General features: G+C 40.5%; 2 protein-coding genes and 1 long non-coding RNA gene across 7 annotated transcripts in view; 1 reads left to right on the top strand and 2 right to left on the bottom strand.

Annotated features, from left to right (window-relative positions):
* LOC148059675 (prickle-like protein 2) overlaps positions 1–18,040 on the top strand; it is a 40,892-nt gene extending 22,852 nt beyond the window's left edge. The window contains exons 2-9 of one of the 2 annotated variants that reach the window (XM_087781324.1): positions 9,935–10,119; positions 12,667–12,780; positions 12,857–12,994; positions 13,216–13,419; positions 13,754–13,940; positions 14,862–15,016; positions 15,078–15,879; positions 15,946–18,040. In XM_087781324.1, the coding sequence (XP_087637450.1) occupies positions 9,988–10,119; positions 12,667–12,780; positions 12,857–12,994; positions 13,216–13,419; positions 13,754–13,940; positions 14,862–15,016; positions 15,078–15,879; positions 15,946–16,907 (2,694 nt within the window). In that variant the 5' untranslated portion in view covers positions 9,935–9,987 and the 3' untranslated portion in view covers positions 16,908–18,040. Of the gene's footprint in view, positions 1–9,934; positions 10,120–12,666; positions 12,781–12,856; positions 12,995–13,215; positions 13,420–13,753; positions 13,941–14,861; positions 15,017–15,077; positions 15,880–15,942 lie in introns of both variants that reach the window. The other variant, XM_087781323.1, reaches the window with a different exon arrangement.
* Positions 1–19,191, bottom strand: part of LOC148059674 (uncharacterized) — a 67,055-nt gene extending 47,864 nt beyond the window's left edge. Inside the window, exons 1-3 of the long non-coding RNA XR_015709466.1 lie at positions 19,150–19,191; positions 18,790–18,880; positions 18,497–18,560 (exon numbers count right to left, since the gene is read on the bottom strand). This is a non-coding gene — a long non-coding RNA (uncharacterized LOC148059674). The remainder of the gene's footprint in view (positions 1–18,496; positions 18,561–18,789; positions 18,881–19,149) is intronic.
* Positions 19,192–19,563: 372 nt separating this feature from the next.
* On the bottom strand, positions 19,564–25,310 carry LOC148059673 (periphilin-1-like). Of its 4 annotated transcripts, none has more exons than XM_087781278.1 (8): positions 25,069–25,310; positions 23,789–23,907; positions 23,545–23,723; positions 22,937–23,026; positions 22,521–22,582; positions 21,078–21,137; positions 20,625–20,741; positions 19,564–20,083 (listed from the first exon to the last, which is right to left on the bottom strand). In XM_087781278.1, the coding sequence occupies exons 1-8, from the start codon at positions 25,072–25,074 to the stop codon at positions 19,904–19,906; spliced, it is 813 nt and encodes a 270-aa protein (XP_087637404.1). In that variant the 5' UTR covers positions 25,075–25,310; the 3' UTR covers positions 19,564–19,903. The 4 variants fall into 4 exon arrangements, with proteins under 4 accessions (XP_087637404.1, XP_087637403.1, XP_087637406.1 ...); XM_087781277.1 differs by having other exon boundaries at positions 19,566–20,083; positions 21,078–21,152; positions 22,533–22,582; positions 25,069–25,309; XM_087781280.1 differs by lacking the exon at positions 22,937–23,026 and having other exon boundaries at positions 19,568–20,083; positions 25,069–25,309.
* Between the last annotated feature and the right edge of the window lie 348 nt (positions 25,311–25,658).

Raw genomic sequence — 25,658 nt, 5'->3', positions numbered from 1 at the left:
GGAACAATAACAGTTGCTTACAATGAAATAATTGCTACACACGGAGCCAAAATGAGCTGACAACCCCAAAAGGAGGAAGCTAATCATCTTGACATGTTCTTGGTTGACTTTTAGAATGTAATGGTGACCAAAAAAAAACTGTCATGAAAAGAGGATAATTATGAACTTCAAACCAATGCAAGCCTTTCTTAAACCTGAAGGAGAATAATAAAATTCAAACTTCACTCATTTTCTACTCACCCTCATGCTGACTAATAGTCAGGATTAGTTTTAGATCAACTGTTCCTTTTTTAGAGTTATAGACAAAAATGTTTGTTCATTTTAATTCAGCGACTGAAGCTCAGTTTTTCGTCTAAAAAGACAAACTTAAAAACCTCCATACTGTTCGTCTGCAACGTCCCTCTTGTATTAAAGCCTCAACATGAGGAATTGTTCTGAAAAAAAACCTAAATAAGTCTGTTTATTTTAAGTTTGTTTGTAGTAGAAGCTTCCAGTCTTCCAGCTGCTGCCTGACGTCTCTCCTCATTTAAACACATTGTTTAAGTGTCAGTAAACATGCTCAAGATTTGTGCCGATTGCCTCGGATTCTGCTAAAAGCAAACTTAGTAGTAGTAGAAGTATGGAGGTATTTAGATGTTTTTAAATGAGTCTAGATAAAGACGAATATAACTGATCATCAGTCGCTACATTAAAATGAACATACATCTTTGTCTATAACTCTTAAAAGGAACAGATTACTCTAAAAATAATCCCAACTCTTAGTCAACATGACGGTGAGGAGAAAATGAGTGAAATGTTATCGAACCATCACTTTAAAAGGACCTTCTATGAGAAAAGGAGTCTGACAGTCTTTTTATGAAAGCTGCTATATTTATCCCTTTACATTTATTCAAGTCATTTCCAAGGTTTCTCATGAATGACGTATACAGATGGTCAGGTGAACCATAACCGAGAAAAGTGTAACAATGTAAAGTTTTATGTACTGCACTCCCTACTTTGATCTCAAGCCTACACAAGTAAGAAAGTGCCCGTACATCCGCCAAGTAGTCAATTTTATTTTCATAATGCGATACATATTCCACAAATAAAACAAGTGCTATGATTTAAGTTATGATTGAGTTATAAAAACAGACCAGGAGTCGTACTTCTACTGTGCACAGGTTCTCTTAAAACGATGTAGAATAACCAAAGAAGGTAGTCTCAGAAAACTTGATTTGTTTTGGTGATTTTCTAGTACACAATACTAGTTACTTCACACAAGAATCAGATCTATATAACCGGATGTGAAATCTTAAAAACATTTTATAAAATCACATACAAGTTATTTTTTTAAGCAGTCTTTGCTTTTTGTCATCCTGTAGTTGGATGAACTGTTACAACCTCAACTTTTGAAGTGCATTATGGGAGTTGTAATATGATGTGTGGGGTGACTTTAGATAGCAGGAAAGTTGAAGGAACGTTTCATATCTGGAGCCGCAAGTCAGTTGATAAGCATCAAGTCGACTAAAATAGTACATGAGTCGTCACCACTCTACAGCTACATCCTGTAACGGCAGATGCCAAAGATCAACACCCTCCAACCTTCTTCCTGTCCGAACATGCGTGTGCTTGACACCCATTTATTCACACCTGTATATCCGACAGATGACCGGATCTGACGGATGACCGGAGATCTTCGCTCTTTAACCATCTTTTGGCAGTTAAAGGTGAAATTATAAACTCGCAAATAGATGAATAAAGGTCAACAGAGATGAACTACAATTACTGCTCAACAACGTTGTTGGATAACATGGGATATTTGGGCTGAAAAGCTCTCATCATGGAGAGTTAAAAGAGGCCCGGTCAGGCTCTGTGTGCTTCATCCGAAGCACTACATTTAATGTCAGCTTTTACATAAATAAGAGCTTCTCTCTATCATTTCTCTTTCTCTCATGCACACCCACACATAGCCTGTCAGAGGCGCACGAGGAGGGAGGTGGGTGAAGCATGACACGTGAAAAAAAAAGCACCGCATCTACAGCCCTTTATCCATTGTTTCTCAAAATTCTTCTCACACTTTTCTACATCCCCCATAATGCATTTGTCAAATGATAATTCGCTACGCTAGAATAGGGGCTATTTTTTTTTTATTTTTTTTTTTAAACAGATCCGTCTCTTTCTGTTCAGGAAATGATGCAATTTCTATGGGATATTCTCTTCTGGCACAGACTTGTTGATTAATCTCGGCTAATTTATGTGTAAATTAAGAAACTGCTAATTGGATTTAACAGGAGGAGATTAGACTCGTGATAAAACGACTTCTATTTAAATCCCCCAGCATGCATGAGACCGTTTACATAACCCTGCGAGGCTGTATCATGAAAGAATTAGTCCCCCTGTTTGCTCTCAGGCCGAAGAAATATTTGACTAATTCCGAGAAGGCCGACATGTAAAGACACTCGTAAAATGGTGATGGAAAAGATTATGCGCTCCAACTGGTTGCCACGACAACGTTTCGGCCCGGAATCATTTTCTCATAACCGATGAATCCTTTTGTACTCAAACTACCTGTTGGAGGACAATACAAGGTTGATTTGATATCAATTATTGCTTTACATAAAAGGTTCTCATCTTTTCTTTTTTTTTTAAGTAATGCATTTCTTTCAAGCATGTCCCTTATATACAGAAGTCACATTTGTCATTTAAAATATAAACCAGAGATGGATAAGATAAGTGGAGAGAGGAGCTTGAGATCAACAGGCGGATTGGGGCGGCATCGGCAGTTATGCAGACATTGCACCGATCTGTGGTGGTAAAAAGAGAGCTGAGCCAAAAGATAAAGCTCTTTGATCAGTCGATCTACATCCGATCTTGCCACTAGTGTCCCAACCACGGATGAAGCGGAAGAAGACAAAGAAAAAGTTGATAATTAGGGGTGTTTAATATTGCCATATATATATACTGTATATCGCTATATTCTTTTCCACAATACTGTATCAATGTTCGACTTACTGTATCAAAAACAAAACAGTCTTTATAAAGTTGATACATTGCACGTTAAACATTGAAATCCTGCGAGATCCTGGCGATGACTGAGGACGAGAGGATACAGTGGACCTATACATATTTTGTTTTCAAAGCAAATCAAAGCAGTGACGACTTCGTCAAGAGTCATGTGGTCTATAAATTCTGCAACACCAGAGGAGATACTACAAATATATTGTTGTTGCTACAGTATCGCAATATATCATATCATTGCCCATGTATCGTACCGCCAGATTCTGGGATTTATTAATGACTTATAACTCCAACAGACCCTAAGTGGGAATTTTAACTCTAAGGTTGAAGAACACGGAGCCGAGTTCTTCTTCAGCACAGGGCAATGAAACAACAGATTAATTGCCAAAGCACCATCTGGGCACTTTAACAAATTCATATTTAACCTTTAACCCTCTCAGAGAGCCCAGCTTAAAGTGTGGATCAACAGATGACGCCTCTAGATGACACCAAATGAAAAGTCCAGCACCTGAAAAGTCACCTAAAGAGGTTATATTTGGCTTCTACCTGGCTGACACAAATGCCGAACACCTTCAGCCGACTGTGATTAAAGGGTAATTTTGGTTAAATGTGCAACACCAGGGAGGTCAAGAAGGCTTGTTATGTCGGAGAATGATTGCAGACTTTAAAAGCACCTCCTAGTCGGCAACCGCTTGTTTTCAAAGACTCCTTTGGATACTTTGTTAAAATGTGCATCGATCACGGTGTGTCAGCAGGAGACGTGAAGTGTCGGTCATCACGACTGGCTGCTTGAGTCGTCAATACTATTGATCACCTTGATTTCTAGTTTACTTTAACCTTTAAAAAAATGGCAATTTTCTAGCAATGAGCGCATTTTTTTCAGAAAGGTTGAAAAAAAATGTATTTCTTTTTGTTTGTTTGTTTTTTTTATTTTTTTATTTTTTAGACAAAGCTGGAAGACTATTTCTTGATTCTGCGACGTTGCTTAGCAACAAGCACACACTCCATGATTTTCCGGATCCAGCAAAGAAATGCAGAGTTTATTGTTGTTAGACATGCTATATGTTGTCATCTCGGTTCAAGATAATCAGGAACAGCTAAGAAGTCTGTAGATAAACATGGGGTTAAAGTCGAGATTATTAGACAATGTAGCATAAGTGGCTTTACCTCGAAGTCAAAGAAGCACTTTTGTATCTTTTTTTAGATATTCAATATATTCTGGTGTATAATATACTTTAAGGTATAATGGAATCAAATTGTCAGCTCACGTTCAGAAAGAACAGGTTTTTAAAAACAGCCGTTATCCGAGTCTGGTTGACGCTCGTCCACACTTCAGCTTAATTGCAACATATAAGAGCGTCGACAAGTGCTCTCTGATTCAACCTGACCTTCCACTGTAATTCGGGGTTGCGAAATGTCCTTTAGTCCATCAGTGCATCTTTGAACACCAGCAACAAGGAGGTCTTGAAAAGGCCAAGCGCAGACAAGGTCAGCCACAGGTCAATGACAGGACTTGAGACCAAGAAAAGTAAAGTCGATTGGCCGATTGGAAGGATGCAACGCTTTCTATGACAACGTCCTAAGCTTCAAACCAGGGGACCCCAACTTTTTTTTAGCAGCGAAGACTGGCTTTGACAAGGCCACTTTTAGATGAGAGCAGCAAAAGCCGGTATAAAATGATGAATCAGCATGTTTTTTCTGCAACAAGATGATCCCTTATTAAGTTTGTGTTTTAATCATTCCTGTTCTAGTTCACGGACATTACACATTAAAGGGACGTTACATACCAGAAGTATTGAGGTATTTAGATGTTTTTAAGTTTGTATTTTGGTGGAAGAAAAGTGAGCACGGTTCACGGCTGTCAAGTGGACGGCCCGTATCTACAGAAAGAGACCGATCACTCTGAAAATAATCCCAACCTCTTAGTCGACATGAGAGGGAGAAGAAAATTAAATTAGAATTTTTGGGTGAACCATCACTTTGACCAGTCAAGAGTCACAAGCTTAAGGTAATTAAGAGAAAACCGGGACTTTGTTTTTAAATAAAACACAGTGACAATAATAATAAAGGGAAAATAAATTGAATAATTTAATTTTTTCCATTATGTGCGGCCAGATATCAAACGCCTCATAGACCGTAACCAGGCCTCTGCCCGGTGATTGGTGATGATCTGAAACCACTTACTATACATACTCTATTAGTTAATATGGTTTATAAATGTTTGTATTTATCTTAATGTAATAATCTTCTCATTGCTGCGATAATTCAGTTTTTAAATATATACAGTAAAACAAAAATTAAAAAATAAACATACAGTTTTGTGAAATGAACATTGATTAAAAAAAAAGAAAACGACTTAAACCAGTGGTTTCGATATGAACTCGGCAGCATTGACCAGTTGGCGTAAATTCAGTCGCCTGACCTTTGGCAAAGAATCAATAAAAACAAGATTTTTTAAGATTGATCACAGCTGGCCTGTGAACGCCACAGCCAAATGTTACGAAGGAATAACCAAAAGTGTATGCTTAGTACAGGAAGCAGAAGGTCACAGCTTGTTCCTCCTCTCCTCTTGCGCTGCTGAGAAGAACATAGGAGTGTGTTATGAGTAACCCATCAGCCTGGCAAAGTGTGTAATGCGTCAAAAAAAGTCACACACTTCATCAGCCGCCTTCTGCACCAGCTGAACGTGCGTTCAGTCAAAAGTTCGAAGGGATTAAAAACACACAGTTTGACACCGAGGCCGTCTTTGTTTAATGATGCACGCTGGAGACTTGCTGCAGCGGAATTTTTAATAATAGGAGGAAAGGGATCATTAAGTGAAGCAGTGTTGCACACAATGTCGTTTTCATCCCACTGATCTAACAACATGCACTCCTAAATGAAATTCACGATGACCCACAGTGGTGTCACCGCGACCGTGTACGACTCAAAGAGGGCTAATTAAAAAACATTATTTATTCCGCATTTACCGTGCAGTCACTCCGGTTGCATCAGCACTAGACGGAATTGTGGCAAATATAGAAGATTTTTTTTTTCCATTTCAATGTTCCTTCATCAACAATAAGCCAGCTGAGGTTAATGGAGAAGCAAATATAGTTCATAAATCATTGAAGCGCTGCGATAGGTAAAAGCATCCATGTTTGTCACCGCACGTCATCAATCCCAGAAGTCTCCACCTGCAAGGGAGGCGTTGTATAAACAAAGCCGAGGTGTGATTACAGATGAGATTGCTTCTGGTTATGAGTCACAAAGAATCAGGTTAAATTGTGAATACACTCCACTGTTCGTATGCACGCCAGCATTAAAAGGTACAAAGTTGAACAATGAAGCCAGAATAAGAAGTAAGACATGTCAGTAGTTAACTCCATGACTGACACGAGAAACTACACCAAGTCAAATTCACAGCAAATCAGGAACTTTCATTGCTGGGTTTGTAGATAAACTTATCCAGAATTAACAGCCAGAGCCACATCATAACTATCCATTTTTAATAGAAGCTGATATGAAGTTGCGCATATGCTATGGTAGAAAAACAGGGGCAAAATAAACATCTTATTTTATCGTAACAAATTCAGGATTCTAAAGTTATGGATGGATGAAAATTGTAAAACGTGCTCATTTGGATGTTGATGTTTTATATAAAGCTAGCAGTTTTGTACAAAATTCCCATCTAAATACCACCTTGAGAGATGAAAGGATTTCCAGACCCTACTTTTGGTACTGAAGACTGCAAATTGTTTACAAACAATATAATATTAGCATAATATTGGAGTCAGAATTGACAATATTCTGCACCGTCAATTAGACTGGACTAAAAGGAGGCATGAACTTGGAGACCACTATTACAGCTTGAGACCGAAGAGAAAGACTAAAACAAGCTCAAGACCGTAGACATTCGAGACCAAAACAAGACCGTAGCAGAATCTAGCATGTACTCTCCTGAAGGGCTGTGTATTGGCAAGAATCTGGCGATATGATACATATGTGACGATACGATATATTGCCATACCGTTTCCAACACTTTTTCAGGCTTTTACAACAAATAGATGAGCAAATACCTTCTTGAATCAAATGTGAAAAAGCTTATAGGAAAGTGCTTTTGAAAATATTACCAAAAAATGTTGCCATTTAACATTCTCAAACAACCTGGAGCAACATGCAATTTACAGTATTTGTCAGAGTTTGATTTTTCAACTTTTTAAATCCAAAATGAGTCCAAACATGACCTTTAAAAGCCGCTTGAGCCTGATGTATCCTTTCTTTTTCACTCATTGCTTTTCGCCGGTTTGTTATTACTTTGGCACGGAGGAAATAACGAATGTTGCCAACTAGTGGCCGGAGGTTAAATTGCACGATACAAATTAATAATGATTTTTTTTTTATTGTTAATTGTCAAATAAAACATTGAATGCTTGTCTTTGAACACACACTCTCAATATTCAATAGCACTGTAAAAATATATATTTTTAAAGTTATTTAATAGTTTCCAATAGAGTATCAGGAATAAATATATCAGAATATATCGTTATATTGTTATTTTCATTTAACATTTCTTCAATTGTCATTGTTTTATCACAACAACCCAAGTTGAATCACATTATACCATAGATAATAGTTATCATTACTTTTATGGACCTAATGGAGCAGTTTTCCCGTTTGATTAACTACAAATTAATTGGACATGCGTCGACATGAAGCGTCACAGTCTGTGTTTAAGAACAGCCTCGGGTCGACTGCACACTCGAGGTTGCGCAGCTATGATCTCTCCTCACAAAGAGATCGACAGCAACCATCTTGGAGAGATAAACAATCATCATCTTTTCATGAAAGCTGACTCACTGGCTGGTCTGTGGAAATGTTCCTTGGCTGCGGCTTAACTCCGTTCTCTGTGACTTCTAATCCAATCATGACGCCGTGTTGCTGGGAGAAGCTACCAGAGGAAAACTTCAAGGAGAGATTTCCTGTTTTGGTCAACGGTTTGGTTTGACTCATCAGCGGTGACTTTGACACGTAATGAATCGACATGAATATCGAGTTAATCAACCCAACGTGGCAATACTGTAAACATTTTAGGCTTCGCCAATTATAAAGTCTCTCATTATGGAATCCACAAACCGTGCGACGTAAACACATCCGCTCCTGCCATGGTTACAGCTGCGTTAAGCTTTCTTGCAAATGAGTTGCATTTCATTTTCATCACCTGGCGACGACGACACCTCGTCCCAGTGAATTATTCATGTGTCATGTGCAGCTGTTTCCTCTCATACGTGAGGAGATAAATCATGATGCGTGCACGGATTTCCGGTTATGAACAACAAGGCCATTTGTCAGTTTCAAGATCAACCACTGTTTTGTTTTTTTCAAATATATAATGTATATAAAGTGCGTCTTTGTGTGTTTGGGCCAGAGCGAGCGTTTATTTACATCAAACAAAACAAAGATGAAGTGCTGTGTCATAGTGGATGACGGCTTTGTTTTCCACCATCAAAACAATTTGAGCCATGATATTCTGCTTTGGTGTTATTATGATGAATTAAACGAGCGTCCCATCAATCATGGGAAGAACACGACAACCCATCGTGCAAGACTCTCCGGCATTTTATTATTTATGTGCATTAATTAAGCGACTGGATTCGTCTCAATAAACTCTGGGCTGACATTCATGCACATCATGAACGACCTTTTGATTATTTTTACCAGCCGTAGGACTATTGATCGAACTGTTTTGATTCCAGTGTCGAGACCGATACCTTCACTTCTATACCGGTTAATTAATTAATTGAATGTATACCTTTTTTCGATACCGATTTTATATGATCAAATTTTACAAAAAGAAAATGATATCAAACATAGTACAACTCTTTAAAAAAAGCTTTAAATTAAATAAGGAATTTAAAGTCCAAAAGAACACTTTCTACAAGTGACAAATCGATATGATATTTTTATTTTTTAAACCAAAGCGGGTACAGGTACCAAAACTTTGCCTTAAATGACAAAGCTGTTTCAGTATTACTGAAACATTTTGGTCTTTTTGCACCATGGACAGGTTTAACGTTATTTTCATGGACCGACCAACAAATTAAAAAGTACAATACAGATTTTCTCCATAAAGCTCACGAGTCAGCAAGAGCACCTGGCTGGTTTCTCTTCAACACGCTATAGAGCTTGTGTTTGACTCTTTTTCACAGGTTGTTTTCCTTGCGTAAATTTGACCCAAGTAGTACCTTAGCATCGCTACAACAGAAATCCTTTCTTCTCTAATAATCTCTTGCTCTACGGCCTGGTATCAAATGCCTCGTGGACTGGTACCGGTCCCCAGCCTGGTTGTTGAGGATCACCGCTCTTAAGAACACTAGTTCAAATCCAGCCCTAGGTTAGACTCTCTTCCATACGATACATACATGATAACACAATTTAAGAAACCGAAACAACTTGATGACATACTTTCAAAAGATTTCACTGTATACCTCAACATTAGGAAAGCCTAGAAGTTGAAGTAATGCTGACAAAAAAAATGTTTTTGTTGTTGATTTTTCATGAGTCTTGTCTTTAATTTGTAGAAAGAAAAAATCTCTTCTCTTACAACAGCTCTCGACGACCTCCTGACCTGGATGCATGGGGCGTCAACAGAATTCCAATCTGCTCTTTAACCGTAATCTACAGAATACAGGCAGCGTCATGTTTATTTAATGGCAGAGCACATTATCTCACTCATCCAGCCTCCTCGTGAATCCCACGTCCACTGTGTCCTCCCCCACACAACCTCCACTGCTACTCCTTCATCAGACACATTACGCTCGTCTTCTCCTCTCTTTCTTTCACAGATGATCAGCTGGTGTCTTGATGTCGTTACAGTAACAATGGTGCCCTAAAAGAAACTAATGAAACCTGCTCAAAATGCTCATCTTCTTACTTTCCCAAACTAATTCTTCCTCAGGTAAACCTGTGACCACCGAGGAAGTTTTCTTAGAGGAGCATGTTGTGACAGCCATGTCCCTGGAGATGGAAAAGACCATCACCAAGCTGATGTACGACTTTCAGCGGAACTCGACCTCGGACGACGACTCCGGATGTGCGCTGGAGGAATATGTCTGGGTTCCTCCGGGTCTCAGTCCCGAGCAGGTACTTGACAAACACCTTCATATAGTTGGTGACACATGTATTATCGCTTTTCTTTTCTCAAGAAGCCATGTGGGACACGCAACAAAAAACAGCTTAGTGGTCAACAACAAAATGTGTTTTTCTCTAGATTTGTTTTGAGAAATAAACACTACAATAGGAAAAGAGTCCTGAAACAAGACATTTCTAAATTTCTACATCAAATATATATAAATGTATGAGAGCAACAGGGAAGAAAATCAATAGATAGTTGTCCGACAACAGAGGACTGAACACTCCGGAGTATAAAAGTCATAAAGACAAAAGAATTGTTTGAATCATAAGCAAGAAAATATCCCAAATGTTTGGAACATCAGAGGTTGGGAGAGTGTTTACTCTGTTCCGCCTCAGTGAAATACCGAGGTTAAGGATCAGTGAGCTGGAATATATTCACACTCAGGGGAACAGGAGATGCAGTGGACTTGTTGTCCACTACCTCACAACTTCAAGTTTTCTAACCAAATAACAGGATTTATTCAGCTGTTCACAACTTTTTTTTCCTAGTTTGGCTATCGCCTTCTCATCTTCACTCGTTTCACAAATGCATATTTGGATTGCCTTGACATGTAGTAAATGAGTCATTAAGGAACAATGTCAACAATGGATTGTGTTCGTTATGAGTGCATAACTTGTTAGTAAAGATTAAACCATCTGCTCCATGTAAAGAAGGAGAGGATGAATAGCTTTTCATCCACCAATTTGAAGCTGATGGGCTGCAGATTTATCACAAGAATCTCACCTATAAATACAACGATTTGCAGTCCCCATTAAAAAGGAATCGCTTCTCTTTCACATAGACTCACACTTTTTCATCATGTGACCAAGTAAATCTGATCCATCAACTACAGAAATGCGAAACATTTACATATTTATACCTTACTTTATACTTTTATACCTCCTTTTTCAATCCCTACATGGTGTCATTGTGTGTTTTGACAGGTGCCTTATAAACACAATTAATTATTATTATAACCCGGGTTTACTCTGATTACTTCAATATAGTCGATGCAATTATATTAACATTGCATTTGTATAATCCAAACATCTTCAAAAACGCGAATTCAGCCGTTTTCATTGGAAGTGCTGTGATCTAATAAAAGCCCATTGCTTTCATTTACTCACAATAAGGCGGCTTATCTTTTCATCATCAACTGGACCTTCACATACAACGCTTCCAGGGCTGCGTAGTATCAATACAGTTTCATCATCAGAGATGATATGCCAGTAATGGTATTTTGGTGTGGGTCCAGGGATAGTTTATATTTTTAAATGTCACGTGATCTACTCACACGAAGTTTCCGATCAATGTATCAAGCACCCCTGTTCTAATGAGACCAGCATTTTAAATGCCTTTGTGTGGTCAGTTGATCTCTCAGCACTCAAGACTCCCAAATTTACTCAGAGCACGTCCTAATAACTGAGCTTGAATACGAAGCTTAGTTGTCATTCGTTTGCTCGCTTTTTTTTCCCCACCAAGACTGTCCTTCACACAAAGCAGCAGATTCGGGTGCGGAGGTTCTACAATGACCCCGGGTGTCAAAGTCATTCTTGCGAGTGCAGAATAAATAAGTGGGTGGGCTGCCGAGTCTCCGCTCAGTGATACAAAGATCTTGACAATCTTAGAAAAAAACAGGATTGTCAACAAGCAATTTTAAAAATATTGACACGCCAGGGATACCAACGACATCAGGAGTTGTAGCAACACAGGGAGCAACAGGCGAGCCGTGAGCTGAAAAGTTAATGAACCCGTTCCCTGCGGCGGAGAGACCTTGTGACGCAGACCTTGAATTCCGGACGTGGAGAAGCAGCCTCAACACAGACCAAGACAAAACGATCATGTTTAATTAATGTGATGTTACTCTGCCCCGTGAATAAGTTCCACATTAATTCAGTCCACAAACCAACGAAGAATGAAAAACAATTTTTTTTAGGGAAGTCACAGGTTCAGATTCAACCGGAGAATCTTAAAAATGAGTTAAAGGTGCACAACCAAGCTCCTGAGTTTGACTCCTATAAACTATTCAGCTTTAACTCCTTTAACTACTGAATTGTAACTTTTCAGAATCGTTTTGTCTCGTTTCCAATAATAAGTGCATCCATATTTAGAAGAAATCAACATCATTCATTTAATTATACAACAATATTTAAGATTACATTAGTCAGTGACAAGCAGGATGCATAAAAAAAAAGTCAATTAGTCACCATGGGATGATAAAAACGCAGGATGCGGCAGATTTCATGATTCAAGCTTCCTCTACTGATATCCTGATGTGATCATCAAACATCCAACTATTATTAGAGTGCAAAAAAATGCATTTTAAATTGAGGTAAATTTTGAATCAGTGAGACGAATATGAGTTTGAGGCGCTGGAGGAGAAGATGAAATGAAATAACAGAGAAAATAACTATCTTTTTTTCCCTCTTATGGAAGCGGCACAAAATGGTGACCTAGGGAAAAGAAATTGAAAGACTCATAAAGACAGGTTTGAATTGACCATTTGTTTACATCAGGTACATCAATATTACAACTCCCTACCAGAAGAGAAGGTGCCGTACATCAACAGCCCTGGAGAAAAATACCGGATCAAACAACTGCTTCACCAACTTCCCCCTCATGACAACGAGGTACAGAGCTTTTTGCACATTCTGACCGTTGCCGCCTCTTTTTATACCCATTTATATTTTTCGACAACAACAACAGGTGCGTTACTGTAACGGGCTGGACGAAGAGGAGAAGAGAGAACTGAAGATCTTCAGCAACCAGCGGAAGAAGGACAACTTAGGAAGAGGCAACGTTCGACCTTTCCCGCTCACCATTACTGGGGCCATCTGTGATCGGGTAAACCCAGACAAACCCCCCGCTTTAGTTTTCCTCAGAAGAAGGTGCAAAACCTGCTGTGTGACTATGATGCAAGTCCTTGTAGTGTATAAACAGCTTTTAGAGAAGCTACGCAATATAACTTCTTCCTATGACTGCACAGTTAATGCAAACTCCTCTAAAACAAAACAACATGTTTATTTTGTCCCTTGTATTTCTTATTCCGGTCTTCTCTCCTACAGTGCGGTGGCCAGATAAATGGAGGTGACATCGTGGTGTTTGCTGCCAGGGCTGGTCACGGACAGTGTTGGCACCCTCAGTGCTTCGTGTGTGGCATGTGTGAGGAACTGTTGGTGGATCTCATCTACTTCTACCAGGACGGAAAGCCCTACTGCGGCCGGCATCATGCCGAAAGGCTGAAACCTCGCTGCTGTGCCTGTGATGAGGTGCGTTTGTCTGGCGTACCCCCCAACCCCACCCCACCCCACCCTCCGCGGGCACTGATAGCATATTCAGGGATGAGAGCCTTGGAGATGATTGAATCTGGCACAGCAGGAGAAAAATGTCATTCAGTACTGCACAAAATACAAGATTTTAGGAGAAGAAAATGAGAGTATGACCATTGTTAAACTTGGGTTTACGTTTGGTTTCACATTATATCTTCAGTTAGGAGAGGGATTTTGAGTTAATCAAGAATATAACATTAGTATTTTCATTCAATCTAAGCCACTTCCATAAAGATTTGAATATTTGATAATCATTTTTTTCTGTTTCATGCAGATCATCTTTGCTGATGAATGCACCGAGGCAGAAGGCAGACACTGGCACATGAAGCACTTCTGTTGTTACGAGTGCGAGACCACCCTCGGCGGCCAGCGCTACATAATGAAGGACGGGCGACCACACTGCTGCAACTGCTTCGAATCCCTTTATGCAGAATACTGTGACGCATGTGGCGAACACATAGGTAAACCAAAAAAAAAGTGCTGCTCGGTCGCTCACCCGCTCGAGCTATTAAGGTCACATGTTACGTGTCAGGCGGTTGAGTCACGCAACAAATGTCTAATTGGCATTTACTGCGAGCGTTGTCTGCCTCGTGTGCTGCGCTCGACGCAGCTGTGTAGAGGCGGAGCCAGGACAGAAGATGTCGATGGTGATTATGGTCCCCGGAGCCAGTAATGGTGTGGGCTTCACAGGATGGGTCCATGATCTATCCAGATGGGAAGCTGGGGAAGATGATTACCTCCTTAAGCTACACAGAGGAAATGCAGAGAAATATAAAGCCCAAAACAAAACCATCGGAACAAAACGAACTATATGTGTTTAAGTATGTAGCTTGTACTTATTTAATACAAGCCACTGTGATCATTTGTATTGCAGCTATGAAATTGCTTTACAAATATGTATAACTAAAGCCAAAAACTACAAAAGAGTGAGGGGAAATACATAAACTCCCTCATTTCAATGACACCGCGGCAGCCCCGGGGGGACCTTTGTAAATTATGTGCATGGAGCCGAAAATAGTTGGGAAAAAAAGGGTACATTCTGTTTTCTTCACCGCCACATTCTTAGTTGCCGGTTAAGTGGGTTGAACTGGCAAGGATTTTCAGGCAGCCGAAGGAACAGCTTTCATCCAGTGATTTGTTGAATCCATCAGTGACAAAGATTGAGATCTCTGTGAGCATACTTAAAAAAAAAAAGCACAAGATGGTTCTTGGATAGTGGATAGAACATGGTTCTTGGATAGTGGATACAACATGGTTCTTGGATAGCGGATACAACAAGGTTCTTGGATACTGTAAACCACGTTCTAGTTATTACCACATTCCCTTGTGCTGGCAATGCCTTGCAACAATCGCTTTTACCCACTTTAATCATTCTTCCACAGGAATCGATCAGGGCCAGATGACATACGATGGGCAACACTGGCACGCAACCGAGGAGTGTTTCTGCTGTGCCCGTTGCAAACGCTCACTCCTGGGTCGGCCCTTTCTACCGAAGCAAGGACAGATCTTTTGCTCACGATCCTGCAGTGCTGGACAGGTACGCCTCGTTGTATTACAAGCAACACGTCGAGATGTCCTGATGTATTGTGTCAATGTAGGACCCGGACGAATCCGACTCGTCGGACTCCGCTTTCCAGAGTGCTCGTTCCCGTGAATCCCGCCACAGCACTAAGGTGGGCAAGAAGGAGCGCAGGAATGCTGAGCAAGAACGAAGAAGTGCTGAGACTCGTCAGACTGCTCCTCCACCGATGCCTGATCGGCTGTCGGCGGAAATCGATCCCATGGCTGTCCAGATGGACCGCTTGAGCCTTTCATCCAGTCAGACGCCCAGTAGGACACCTAACCGTACACCGAGCCGCACTCCGAGCCGGGCGCCCAGCCTCAACCAAGTGTGGATGAGCCGCGATGACCCTTACGTTCCTGCCGTCTACGAGGGTCCCCAAAGAGAACCCTCCCCTACACCTGCACCTATTCACATGATGGCTCAGTGCAATTCCAGGCAAGGATACAATCCTAATGCAAATGCTCCACCACCAGCCCAGAGTCCTGTCAACCCAGGGCCAAGGCCTGATTCCTGGGGGAAGGAGCAAAGCAATGCCAAGAGAGCCCCAATGGCTGCCATGAGAGGCCACTCGTTCAATGATAACTGGATGCATCATAGCCAGGACGAATTCAGGCCAAACAAGCTGCGCACACAAATGAGTTTCAATGAGATGTCAAGCCAAAACCAGGGAATCTCTGACAAAAGGACCATTAACCTTCACGGGTTCCAGAGAAATGGAAGGCCACCACTGACCAGGAGGAACCCCATTAATGCAATGAGCTTCAATGAACCCCTTACACCACTAGAACAGACCCCTCGAGGATCCATGGACTCAATCACCATATCCAATGCCACAGGTGAGTGTGTGAAACTTATTTTTCAACATTAACTGGTGACTTAAATAAACGTTTCGTTTACAGCAGGAAATTCTTTGGACGGGGTGACAAAGCGCCAAGAGCATTTGTCCAGGTTCTCCATGCCTGACTTGAGTAAGGACTCTGGCGTGGTCGTTTCAGAGAAGAGCAACATGGGAACACTCAGCTCCTCCGTCCAGTTCCACAGCACAGAATCCCTGTCCTCTTCACGACCCTACAACAACAACAACAACATGTACACGCCACCTAGGGTGGGATACCCACTGCAATACTGGGACGGACCACAGCCTCTCAGCTTCGACGGTAAGGCTCGACTTGGAGTCATGGGAAGTAGCGGAAACCTGAGGATGGCGCCGATGAGCGATAGAATGCCCCGGCGACACATCAGTATGCAGGAGTCCGTCTCCCAGCAACAGCAGCCGCAACCGAGACGTCGCAAGCATCACCGGGGCAATAACGGTAACGGCCAACACCGCAGTGGACGTCACCATAAGCGCTCCCGCCGCTCAAGGTCCGATAACGCTCTTCACTTGGTGGCTGACCGGCCGGCCCAAATGGTGGAGCTGCCTTACAGACGTGTTCAGGAAGATTATGATCGCTTCCCTTCAGGGCATGCTGGTAGAGAATTGTATGGTCTAGATCCAGGCGGTTACAGGCAGCAACAGCATCGGCCATGCCCTCGCACCACTTCTGATCTCACCCTGCAAAACGCCGGCTGGCAGCCCGTGGGACTCGGTGGGCAATGCTGGGGCGATGGACACACGACCGAGGCCGCTGACCCCTGGTGCTCCAGCTGCTCCTCGTCCTCCGAGTCGGAAGCAGACGAGGGTTATTTTAGGGGTGAACCAATTCCTCGACCAGTGCAGCTGTGCTACATCAATAACGAAGAGCTGCGCCACCGTTACACCCCTTCTGGGATCCCAGGCCACCACGTACCTCTTCATGGCCCGATTCATGGTCAGCTACATACCCGCCAACGGAGGAAGAGCAAAAACTGCATAATTTCATAAGGCAACGGAAACGTGGAGAGGAACCGTCAGAGGAGAGCGAAAGAGTATTGAAGGAAGGAGTGTCAAAGAGAGGAGAAGCAGAGAGTGTGGGAAGTCAAGTGAGACAGCTGATGGTGAAAAGCTAATAGTGTGTGCGAGTGTGTTTTTGTGAGTGTGGTGGGGTGAAGAGACAAAAAGGCCTATTTTTCTTCTTTTTCTTTTTTTCTTTTTTTTGTTCTTGTTCGCTTACACAACCTGGGTAGTGTTTGTGTACTCCTACACAGAATGATCTAACCGTGAGAGGACGCTTAGATGGGTTACACAAGCGAAATGTTTACATTGATGAAAATCAATTTTCACTGGAGGTTTTCAGGACACATTTTAACTGCTATATATCCCCACGATCAAGGTAAATAACCAGATTTATGTGTGCGTCTGTGTGTGTCCAACGTATGGTGGAGCCTTTAATTATGAGAATGAGGCTGATAACAAAATTAAATCGCAGTAATTACCGTTCGCTGCTCACAGACAGGAATCCAAGATAGGAAACTACATTTTGTATGGACAAAAGCCCGAGTGGAAGCCGTGTGATCAGGAAAGCTAAGGACAAGCTTCCAAGCTGTGCCATCGTTTACCTCAGTGGGAGCCGGAATATAGTGTTGGCTTGCTAGCCTGCTATCACCTTGTACAAATAGTCTGTCTAAGAGTGTGCTCTACATAGCCAACACGCCATGCTTTATCGAGGACCGAGCGCTGGCAGTCTCATATTCCTTGAACATTCCGGCACAGTTACGTCAGGTTTGGTCCCGTTTTTTCTCTTCTGCAACATGCTTTGTTTGATTTCTTTTTTTCCAGGAGTTACCTAAATGAGTAAAGGATAACGTGTATATCGCTAACAATAGAAATAATAATGCAAACTATAATTATAATCACTATAATAAAGTTAAATACCTGTTAAATGTATATATAGAAATAAACTTGATTAAGTGATGGATGTAGTCATGTAAATGTCATGTACATATTGTCCTAAATATTTATATATTTTGTAACTACAGATTCAATATTTGTACAACATGATGTAGAGGTAGAGGAGACTTGCATGTCACTTTGTTGTTGTTGTCACATACTGAAAATAAAGTTACTTCAATAAACAATCAGCAGGTATTGACTTTTATGCTGGTATTTACCAGTAGATTAACTAGTCCACCGACCCACCATTATTTGGACAAGGAAGATAAAAATGGATCAAACAAGGGGCATAAACGCAGACAAGTTCACAGAACTATAAAAGCTTTGCCGGAGTGATCCACCGGAAAAATCGAAACCCTTTTGTGTGGAGTCATTTGTGGAGTGACCTGCCATGGGTGAGCGGTTTACACTGCTTAGTTCATTTTACAAACCCTGACGTCAATTACTTCCAAAAAAGAATCATTAAAACTAAAAGGATATTTCTGGTGACAAAAGGTTGAAGCAGACACTTATCCACACTTCATACCAGCTTACACAAAATAGTGAAACTACATCGGAAAAGCCCTAATTCCATTTTCAAACGTGGAAATAATAACAGCAGAATAAAACCTGAAGTGAGGGCAAAAGAAGATGTCACTGACCTGGACGAGTTGTTGGTTCTTCTTTTGCTATCACAGGGCAATTGCTGTGTTCTTTATCTTTTCACTGAAACTCAGAAATAGGAAAAATTAGGAAGAAAACTCCCAAATCTGACAAACATTTGTAAGGAAGCAGCTAACAAGAACACCTATATAAGTCGGAAAATAAATCATTTTCCACCGATAAAAAATACATTCAGATAACAACAACTAACCTTTCACTCACAATAAAACGCCAAAAAAATATATAACGCATTATTTGTCAAAGGAAACTGTAAAAACATATAAAAACAAACCTGTTGAAGTCACGTTGTGACGTCACTGTCGACGTGATTGCGCCTAAACAAAAACACGTGCGCATGTTGTTTAGATTTCCGCAAAAGAAATCTACAAAATGACAGACCAGACATCAATATTTACAGATTCAAACAATTAAAATGTAATTCATTAAAATATTACACGTTGGTTTGCAGATAACGAACACGACTTGATCGATAACTATATCTGGGCTCGATACAAAACTGATGACCCTAATGTGACACCTTAAAAATACCTTAAACTTATTTTTATCAAAACAATATTTTTTATTACAATTCCTTATTTTATCAAACACGCACTCGTTATAACACGCGCGTCATTTATTGCGTTTTTCTTACCTTTTAGTTCGTTTTTGATGCGTGACCGTTTGCGTGGCCTTGCAGGAAGTTTCTGTACAAACAAATGCTCTTTCAAATTAAAACACTCGTAAAATAAGAACATATTTTTAAATGATCTTTCAACTTCATTCGGTATTATTATTTATATTATAAAAATGATGCTTTAAAAAAGGCAATACTTTTCTACCCGATCTTAGATAGCGCTGCAAAATGGAATATTTTGAATAACTTGTCTAATATATTAAGGGACAAAAAACGAATATCTCCAGAGTTCCTTGTACTTTCATATACTTCTAGTGGTAAGTTAAGAGCAGTATTAAATATTAAGACAATTTTTTTTTAAGTATTTATTCTCATTCATTAAACACAATTACAAAAAATCCCAACCTGCTTCTTGTTAGACTATTTAAAATAGCTAAATAAATTATATTATATTTCATTTAGTTCGCATAGTAAGTTAATATTAAATATTGTGACAGTTTTTTGTAGAAAAAAAATATTTATTCACATATATCAAACACAATTACAAAAAATCCCAACCTGATAGTTGTTTGACAATTTAACATAGCAAAACGAAACATCTTCCAAAAAATACAGTGCAATTATTTTTTTCTTTTAAAAAAAACAAAACATTCTTTATGATTGATATGTACTTTTCACTTCTTTTTACATCATACTTTACAGGCAAGATACTTTTCAAAAAGGAAATACAAAAGCGTTTGGATGTGTACACATGTAGAAAGAAAGAGAAATACTAAGGCAGCTCAGTGGAGTCGTACTCTTCGATGAATGTTTCCATTTTCTTCAAGCAGCGAGCGCCGATGTCCCGTATGTTCTCCTGCAGCGAAGACTGAATGGGAACTTCCAAGGTCGGGTCCTTCGCGATCAACTTCTTTACCACAAAGACGAAAATTTCACATTCTTGATAGTAGAGCTGCAACATGTGGACACAGTCTGGGTGTAAGTGTATCACAAAACTACTGACAAGGCATCAACTTTGGACAAATCAGCTTCATCTTGAAACATTGTTTTTTAGTTTAAAAAAAATGATTCTGCTGCAGGAGATGAGATAAGAAGGAAGAAGCCATCTTATCTATCAACTGGTTATTATAGACACACACAGAGAGTGGCGCCTCGTGTGACGCCTGTCACATTGAAGACGGCGTAAAAACACGTGTCACAGCCGAGTGTGCTGACCCAGATTAAAAAAAGAAAACGATAATAATATTATCAGTCGTGTTCTTTGTTGGGCCCTGTTGCCTGCGGCTCTGCTTCTTCCAAATTGAAGCTAAATCTCAACCAAACAAATCTCTTTCTCTTGTCAAAAGTCTCAAACGTGCTTTCCTCGAGCTTTCCTGTCAATCTCTCTCTAATCCCAGCTCCTGTTATCGTTCCCGTTTTTCCCTTCATATGTTCCTCGCTATCCCCCTCATCCCTGCCTGTTTGTTTATCTCTGATGAAGGACTCCCCTCTACCTCGTCGATCTGCTTCCTCTTCGTCTGGATCGCTCGTTCTCGCGCCACCGTCTGGCCCGTCGTGGAAAGGACCTCCTCAGGCTCCCTCGGGTCTCTCTCCGTGATCTTCTGGCTGTCCTTTAGACAAGTGAGAAACAACACTTAGAAGCACAAAAAAAAATTGATTTCCTCGAGTGTCAAAATAAGAGCGCAAACACCTTCTTCTTCTTCTCCTCACTGCTGCAGTGATTCATCATGCTGCTCTGCTCAGGTCAAGCCAACAAATGTATGCAATCATTTAATTTCAGACTCGGCTCCAGCGACCCCGGTGTTTGCACTCAAGTCAAATTGGACATAAAATTTGAGGCGGTTGAGTTCCATTGTCTGTAATACTTCTCAAGGTTCTCTAAAGAAATACTCACTGCAGCAAAATAGAGAAGCATTAAGAGCAGCTTTGAAAGCATTATCACTCACATTTCCAAATATTGGGCAGCGGATTGTCTCAGAAATCCATTCTCTGGCCTCAGGCTTTTGCTCAACAGGAGTGTCCTGTAAATAACAAAACGAGGTCAAGCAGGTCAAGATCCTAAATGGCATAAACAGAATCAACGATTAATAACTAATAATCTACCAAGAAGGTTAGGTCAGTGTGGTTTTTACTTTTCTCTTGGAAAAATAACTAAAAACAGATATTTCAATGGAACTTCCAGGAATATTTTGATAATGAAATCAGGAGCTAAAGATTAAAAATGTGTGTTCTGTACAACCATCTGGGCATCAGAAGATTGTGAAAAAACACTTTTGTTTAACTGTAGTGACAGAATTTTTTTTAATTCATAGGCACAAACTAATAAACCAACTACCTTGTGGTGATGCTTTGAACCCCAGTTAAAAAACACTGTTTATATTTATGGAGTCAACTCTATTGTATGCTGTGACTTTATAAAGTCATGTCAAATGAGCTTCTTGGCAGCGGTATGCACTGTCTCAGTGCCCTTACAGTCAATAATCGATTTTCTCTGTAAAATGACATAATTTGTGGATGCATCCATTCAACCAATTTTTTTAAATAATTTTTTTAATATCCAGAGATTATCTACATTAGGGGTGTTAGAAAATATTTATACGAAAATATTATTTGCCGATTCTGGTTTATAGTTAAAAGATAGTGTGCAAAATAAATAAATATATTTTTTACAATGAACATGCAAAAATTCACGTCGTTTGTTAATTTTTTTTGTCGCAATTAAACTTCGGATTGGCAGCAGATAAATGGACATTGAAATCCAGCGACAGCCCGGCGATGACTGAGGACGAGAGGATACAGTCGACTCCAGCGGCTTTTAGAGCTGATATTTGGATGTATTTTGGTTTAAAAACAAATGAAAAGCAGGAGTCACGTGGTCCGTAAAATCCGCAAGTACTCGACAATACTACAACTATATCCTTGATACTACATTGCAATATAGTGGAGTATAACGTATCTATGTTTTTGTAGCATGCTACGTATCGTACAGTTTGCCAGACCTACTTTGACAACTTGGAAAAAATGTAAGCATATTTAAAATTGTTCATAGATTTTAGGGCTTTAAAGCCAGATGGGCTCTTGTTCCACGTTCAAAAATAGTTGAAAACTTTTTCCATTAATTTTTTGGGGATATTGTATTGTTCCGCTCATCGAAGCAATTCATCAACTATAGGTGGAGAACGGGGGAGGAAGTACCAGAGGGGAGATTAAAAAATGGTCCATTTGTCATTTAGCGTTGTGCAGTACATCTTAGAAACTAACACCAAGAGCCTGGCTGTGGGTATTTCAGGTTTTTACCTCCTTCTCATTCCTGACAAACAGTCTGTGTTTGTACGAGAACAATTCAAACATCCATAGCCATAAGTAATGACGGGAAGAGAAAAAGGGACTAATGAACTCACAGTGAACTGAATGTTGTTGTCCCAGCTGGTGGGTAAGACGGCCTTGGTAGCTGGAGGAAAAAAAAAACACAAGGTCAAAGACGCACAATTTGAACACATGTACAAACACTGTAGTTTCATCTCTTCGATCCACTTCTCTGTCGCTAATATGTTCAGCTTGTTGGTGCATCGCTACCTTCTCTCGGATACAGTACACACACATACAAGAAATCAAAAACCCAGCTATGAGTCACCGTCATCGCACTATCACTCAGCCACGCAAAAAAAAAAAAAAAACCTGTTCACTCACTCTCACACAAACACACACCTCCACAGTGCTGCAGTGTCTGCACAGATGCTCAGGCCTGGATTTAATTTTTTTTTAAAACACACCGAAGCAAAGCATAATTTTCTAACTCGTTGACCTCCTGCGAGTCGACACCTCGGGTGAAGGTAATCCACAGATGGCAGATGACGAGCATCTCTCGCTGAGCAACGTTGACATAATGTGTCCACTGGAAGAAAAAAAAAAAAAAAAGCACTGCTAGCCATCAACATTATGTAATACTGGTTAGTGAACATGGGAGTGTGTGACCAGCTTTAAATAACATGTTTAATCCCCTTCCAATACTTATTGCGTTCCTGGAATGCAAAGTTTTTTATTGGCTGGTTGCGCCACCTAGTGACAAATTAATATATCGCAAAGCATAAAATACAGTGAAGCAATCGAACCTTTTTTTTAAAGGACAGTTTCTATCCTTTAAACTTGCAAGGGTGTCAAACTGGTCCAGAAAAGGGCCGAGACGGTGCAGGTTTTTGTTCCAACCAGTCAAGCACATATGAGTTAACCAATCAGGTGTCGGCTTAAACAAGCAACACCTGATTGACAATTAATAGATTACTGTCTTCAGACGCCTGATTGGTTCAACTATATGTACTTGACTGGTTGGATCCAAAACCTGCACCGTCTCGGCCCTTTTCTTGACCCGTTTGACACCTGTGCGTTTAAAGAAACTTAAAAAAAAACACTCACGAAGAGTCTTGCTTTTTTTCTGTCTGGGAGGATGACCGCCATGTTTTCTTGCCTCGTACCGCACTCGCTCTTTCATCTTGTGGTGATTTTGGGGAGGAGGACGATTCCACCAAACATTGGAGTAGCCCTTGTGATTGTAACTTTTAGACTTGTAGAATGAGTAGCCATCGCTCATATACCTGTAAACAGGTAGCAATCAGATTACCAAGTAGTATCAGCTCGCGACCAAGCAAACTCTTCTTACTTAGATTTGTACGGCTTCCCTTCGGACTTTGGAACGTAAGAGCTGGACGGGATTTCTCGGTGTCTCTGCGGACTGGAGCCGGGCGGGCTTGGTATTCTTCTGATGGGCCTGTAGTTGTCCTGGAAGAAGGGAGACGATTAAATATAAACTGTAATGGACCCTCAGTACTTCCTGTATTTACAGAAGTCATTCATTTTCTGTACTGCTTTATCCCTTATAGGAGTCACAGGGTGGGGAGCCTATCCCAGCTTCATAGGGCGAGAGACAGGGGACACCCTGGACAGGACACCAGTCTGTCGCAGGACACACAAAGACGCACAACCATTCACACACACTCACACCTACGGACAATTCCCCAAAGTTCCCAATCAACCTTTAAATGTTACTGTGGGAGGAATCCGGAGTGCTCGGAGTAAACCCACGAGTCGCCTCCCTCCCGACCCGGAAAAGCGAACCAGCAACCTTCTTGCGTACAGTAGGTAGTAGTTCAAAATTTTCTTTGAGGGGTTGATTTGGTTAAACCTGGTCAACGGTGAGAGAATCTTCAGGGAGATTTAACTTCCTGTTTACAATTTTTGATTAGAAAGTTATCAGATGGAACCACTTCCTGTTTAGCCAACGTCTCGCTCAGTCTCGTGCGACTCTGCCCACTTTTGTGTTTCACGCTGACCTTCGGAAGATAATTCACCTGTGAGTCGATCCGATGACTCAATGCAAACCTGTCAATGATCGACCAGGTCTAATAACTCCAGAGCTGTGGGCGAGACGTTGACGCCTCTGGAACTATATCATTTTAAACCTGATAATAGGAGTCATTTTTGAAATAGAACCATGAGTCACGGCAGGTGAAGTCGTTTTTATAAGTGCTTTAATTCTACATACCGTATATTGGGTATTACTTTTGTATTGATGTGTTGTGATAATGACAAAATAAATCCTTATCTGGTGTTTTTTTCTTACTTTATTTTAATACAAATAACATCTTTAAACTGGTGCAGGAACATACAGTTGCTATGAAGTTCCAAGTATGTGTTTCTAATGTTTATTATTATTTGTGTAGTCATGAGGTGACATTTGTTCCTCATCTTTGCCTCGAAATATCATTTAAAACAGCGTTGAAGGAAAGATATACATGTATTTAGAGCAGGAAAGTTTCATGACACTTCAATAGTACAATGCAAAAAAATGCATGACATAATAACAACACTAGAACACAGATAGAAAGTGAAAGAAAAACTTTTTTTTAAATCACCAGAGACAGAAGTTAAAATAAAAATTACCGTCATTGCCGAAACAAGGTCCCGAGCTGGTGCCAGTCCTGTGAGCTCCCTGGTGTTGAGAAACCAGTTCCTGATTCATTCAACCAGGAAGTCTGAGCGCGCCTCGACACATGGACCAGAGACCGGGGTCTGAAGGTTTGTTTGAGTCTCACCTGGAGGGAGAGACACCTGTTCGCTCGCTCGGCTGAGGAGGACCCGGTACCCACTCGGAGTTGGTAGTAGTTACTGGGTAATGTGGGGGGAACCCCATCGCGCATGCCCAGTGCCTCACCTGTTGGATTGAAGATGTTGCCGACAGAGGGCGCCATTCGACATGACAATGATATGAGGTCGATGCCATTGTTTGTTTGAGCCTCAAATTGTATTTTACTTTTTACAGAACACTTAAATAAAAATAAAATCAAATAAATAAATCAAATAAATATTCAACCATACACTTAAGAATAATAATAATTAGAATAATACACATTGTAAAGGTATACAAAGGCAATGTCATTAACATGTAATAATTCTTATATATTCTATTATTCCAAATAATTGAGAGGGACAAAAGCCTTGTTTGAATTTTGCAAATTTTCTGTGTACACACA

The sequence above is a fragment of the Callionymus lyra genome, chromosome 19 (genome assembly GCF_982586985.1).
Source record: "Callionymus lyra chromosome 19, fCalLyr1.hap1.1, whole genome shotgun sequence".
NCBI classification, from domain to species: Eukaryota; Metazoa; Chordata; class Actinopteri; order Syngnathiformes; family Callionymidae; genus Callionymus; species Callionymus lyra.
The sequence above is the reverse complement of the archived record's forward strand: the minus strand, read 5'-3'. Positions and strand labels throughout refer to the sequence as shown.

Excerpts from the sequence above, each read along its gene's own strand:
- LOC148059673 (XM_087781277.1), bottom strand. Across the intron at positions 23,724-23,788 it reads GGGAAGCCGTACAAATCTAA|GTATATGAGCGATGGCTACT; the intron begins GTAAGAAGAGTT and ends ACCTGTTTACAG. Across the intron at positions 20,084-20,624 it reads AGAGGAAGCAGATCGACGAG|CTCTACTATCAAGAATGTGA; the intron begins GTAGAGGGGAGT and ends CACATGTTGCAG.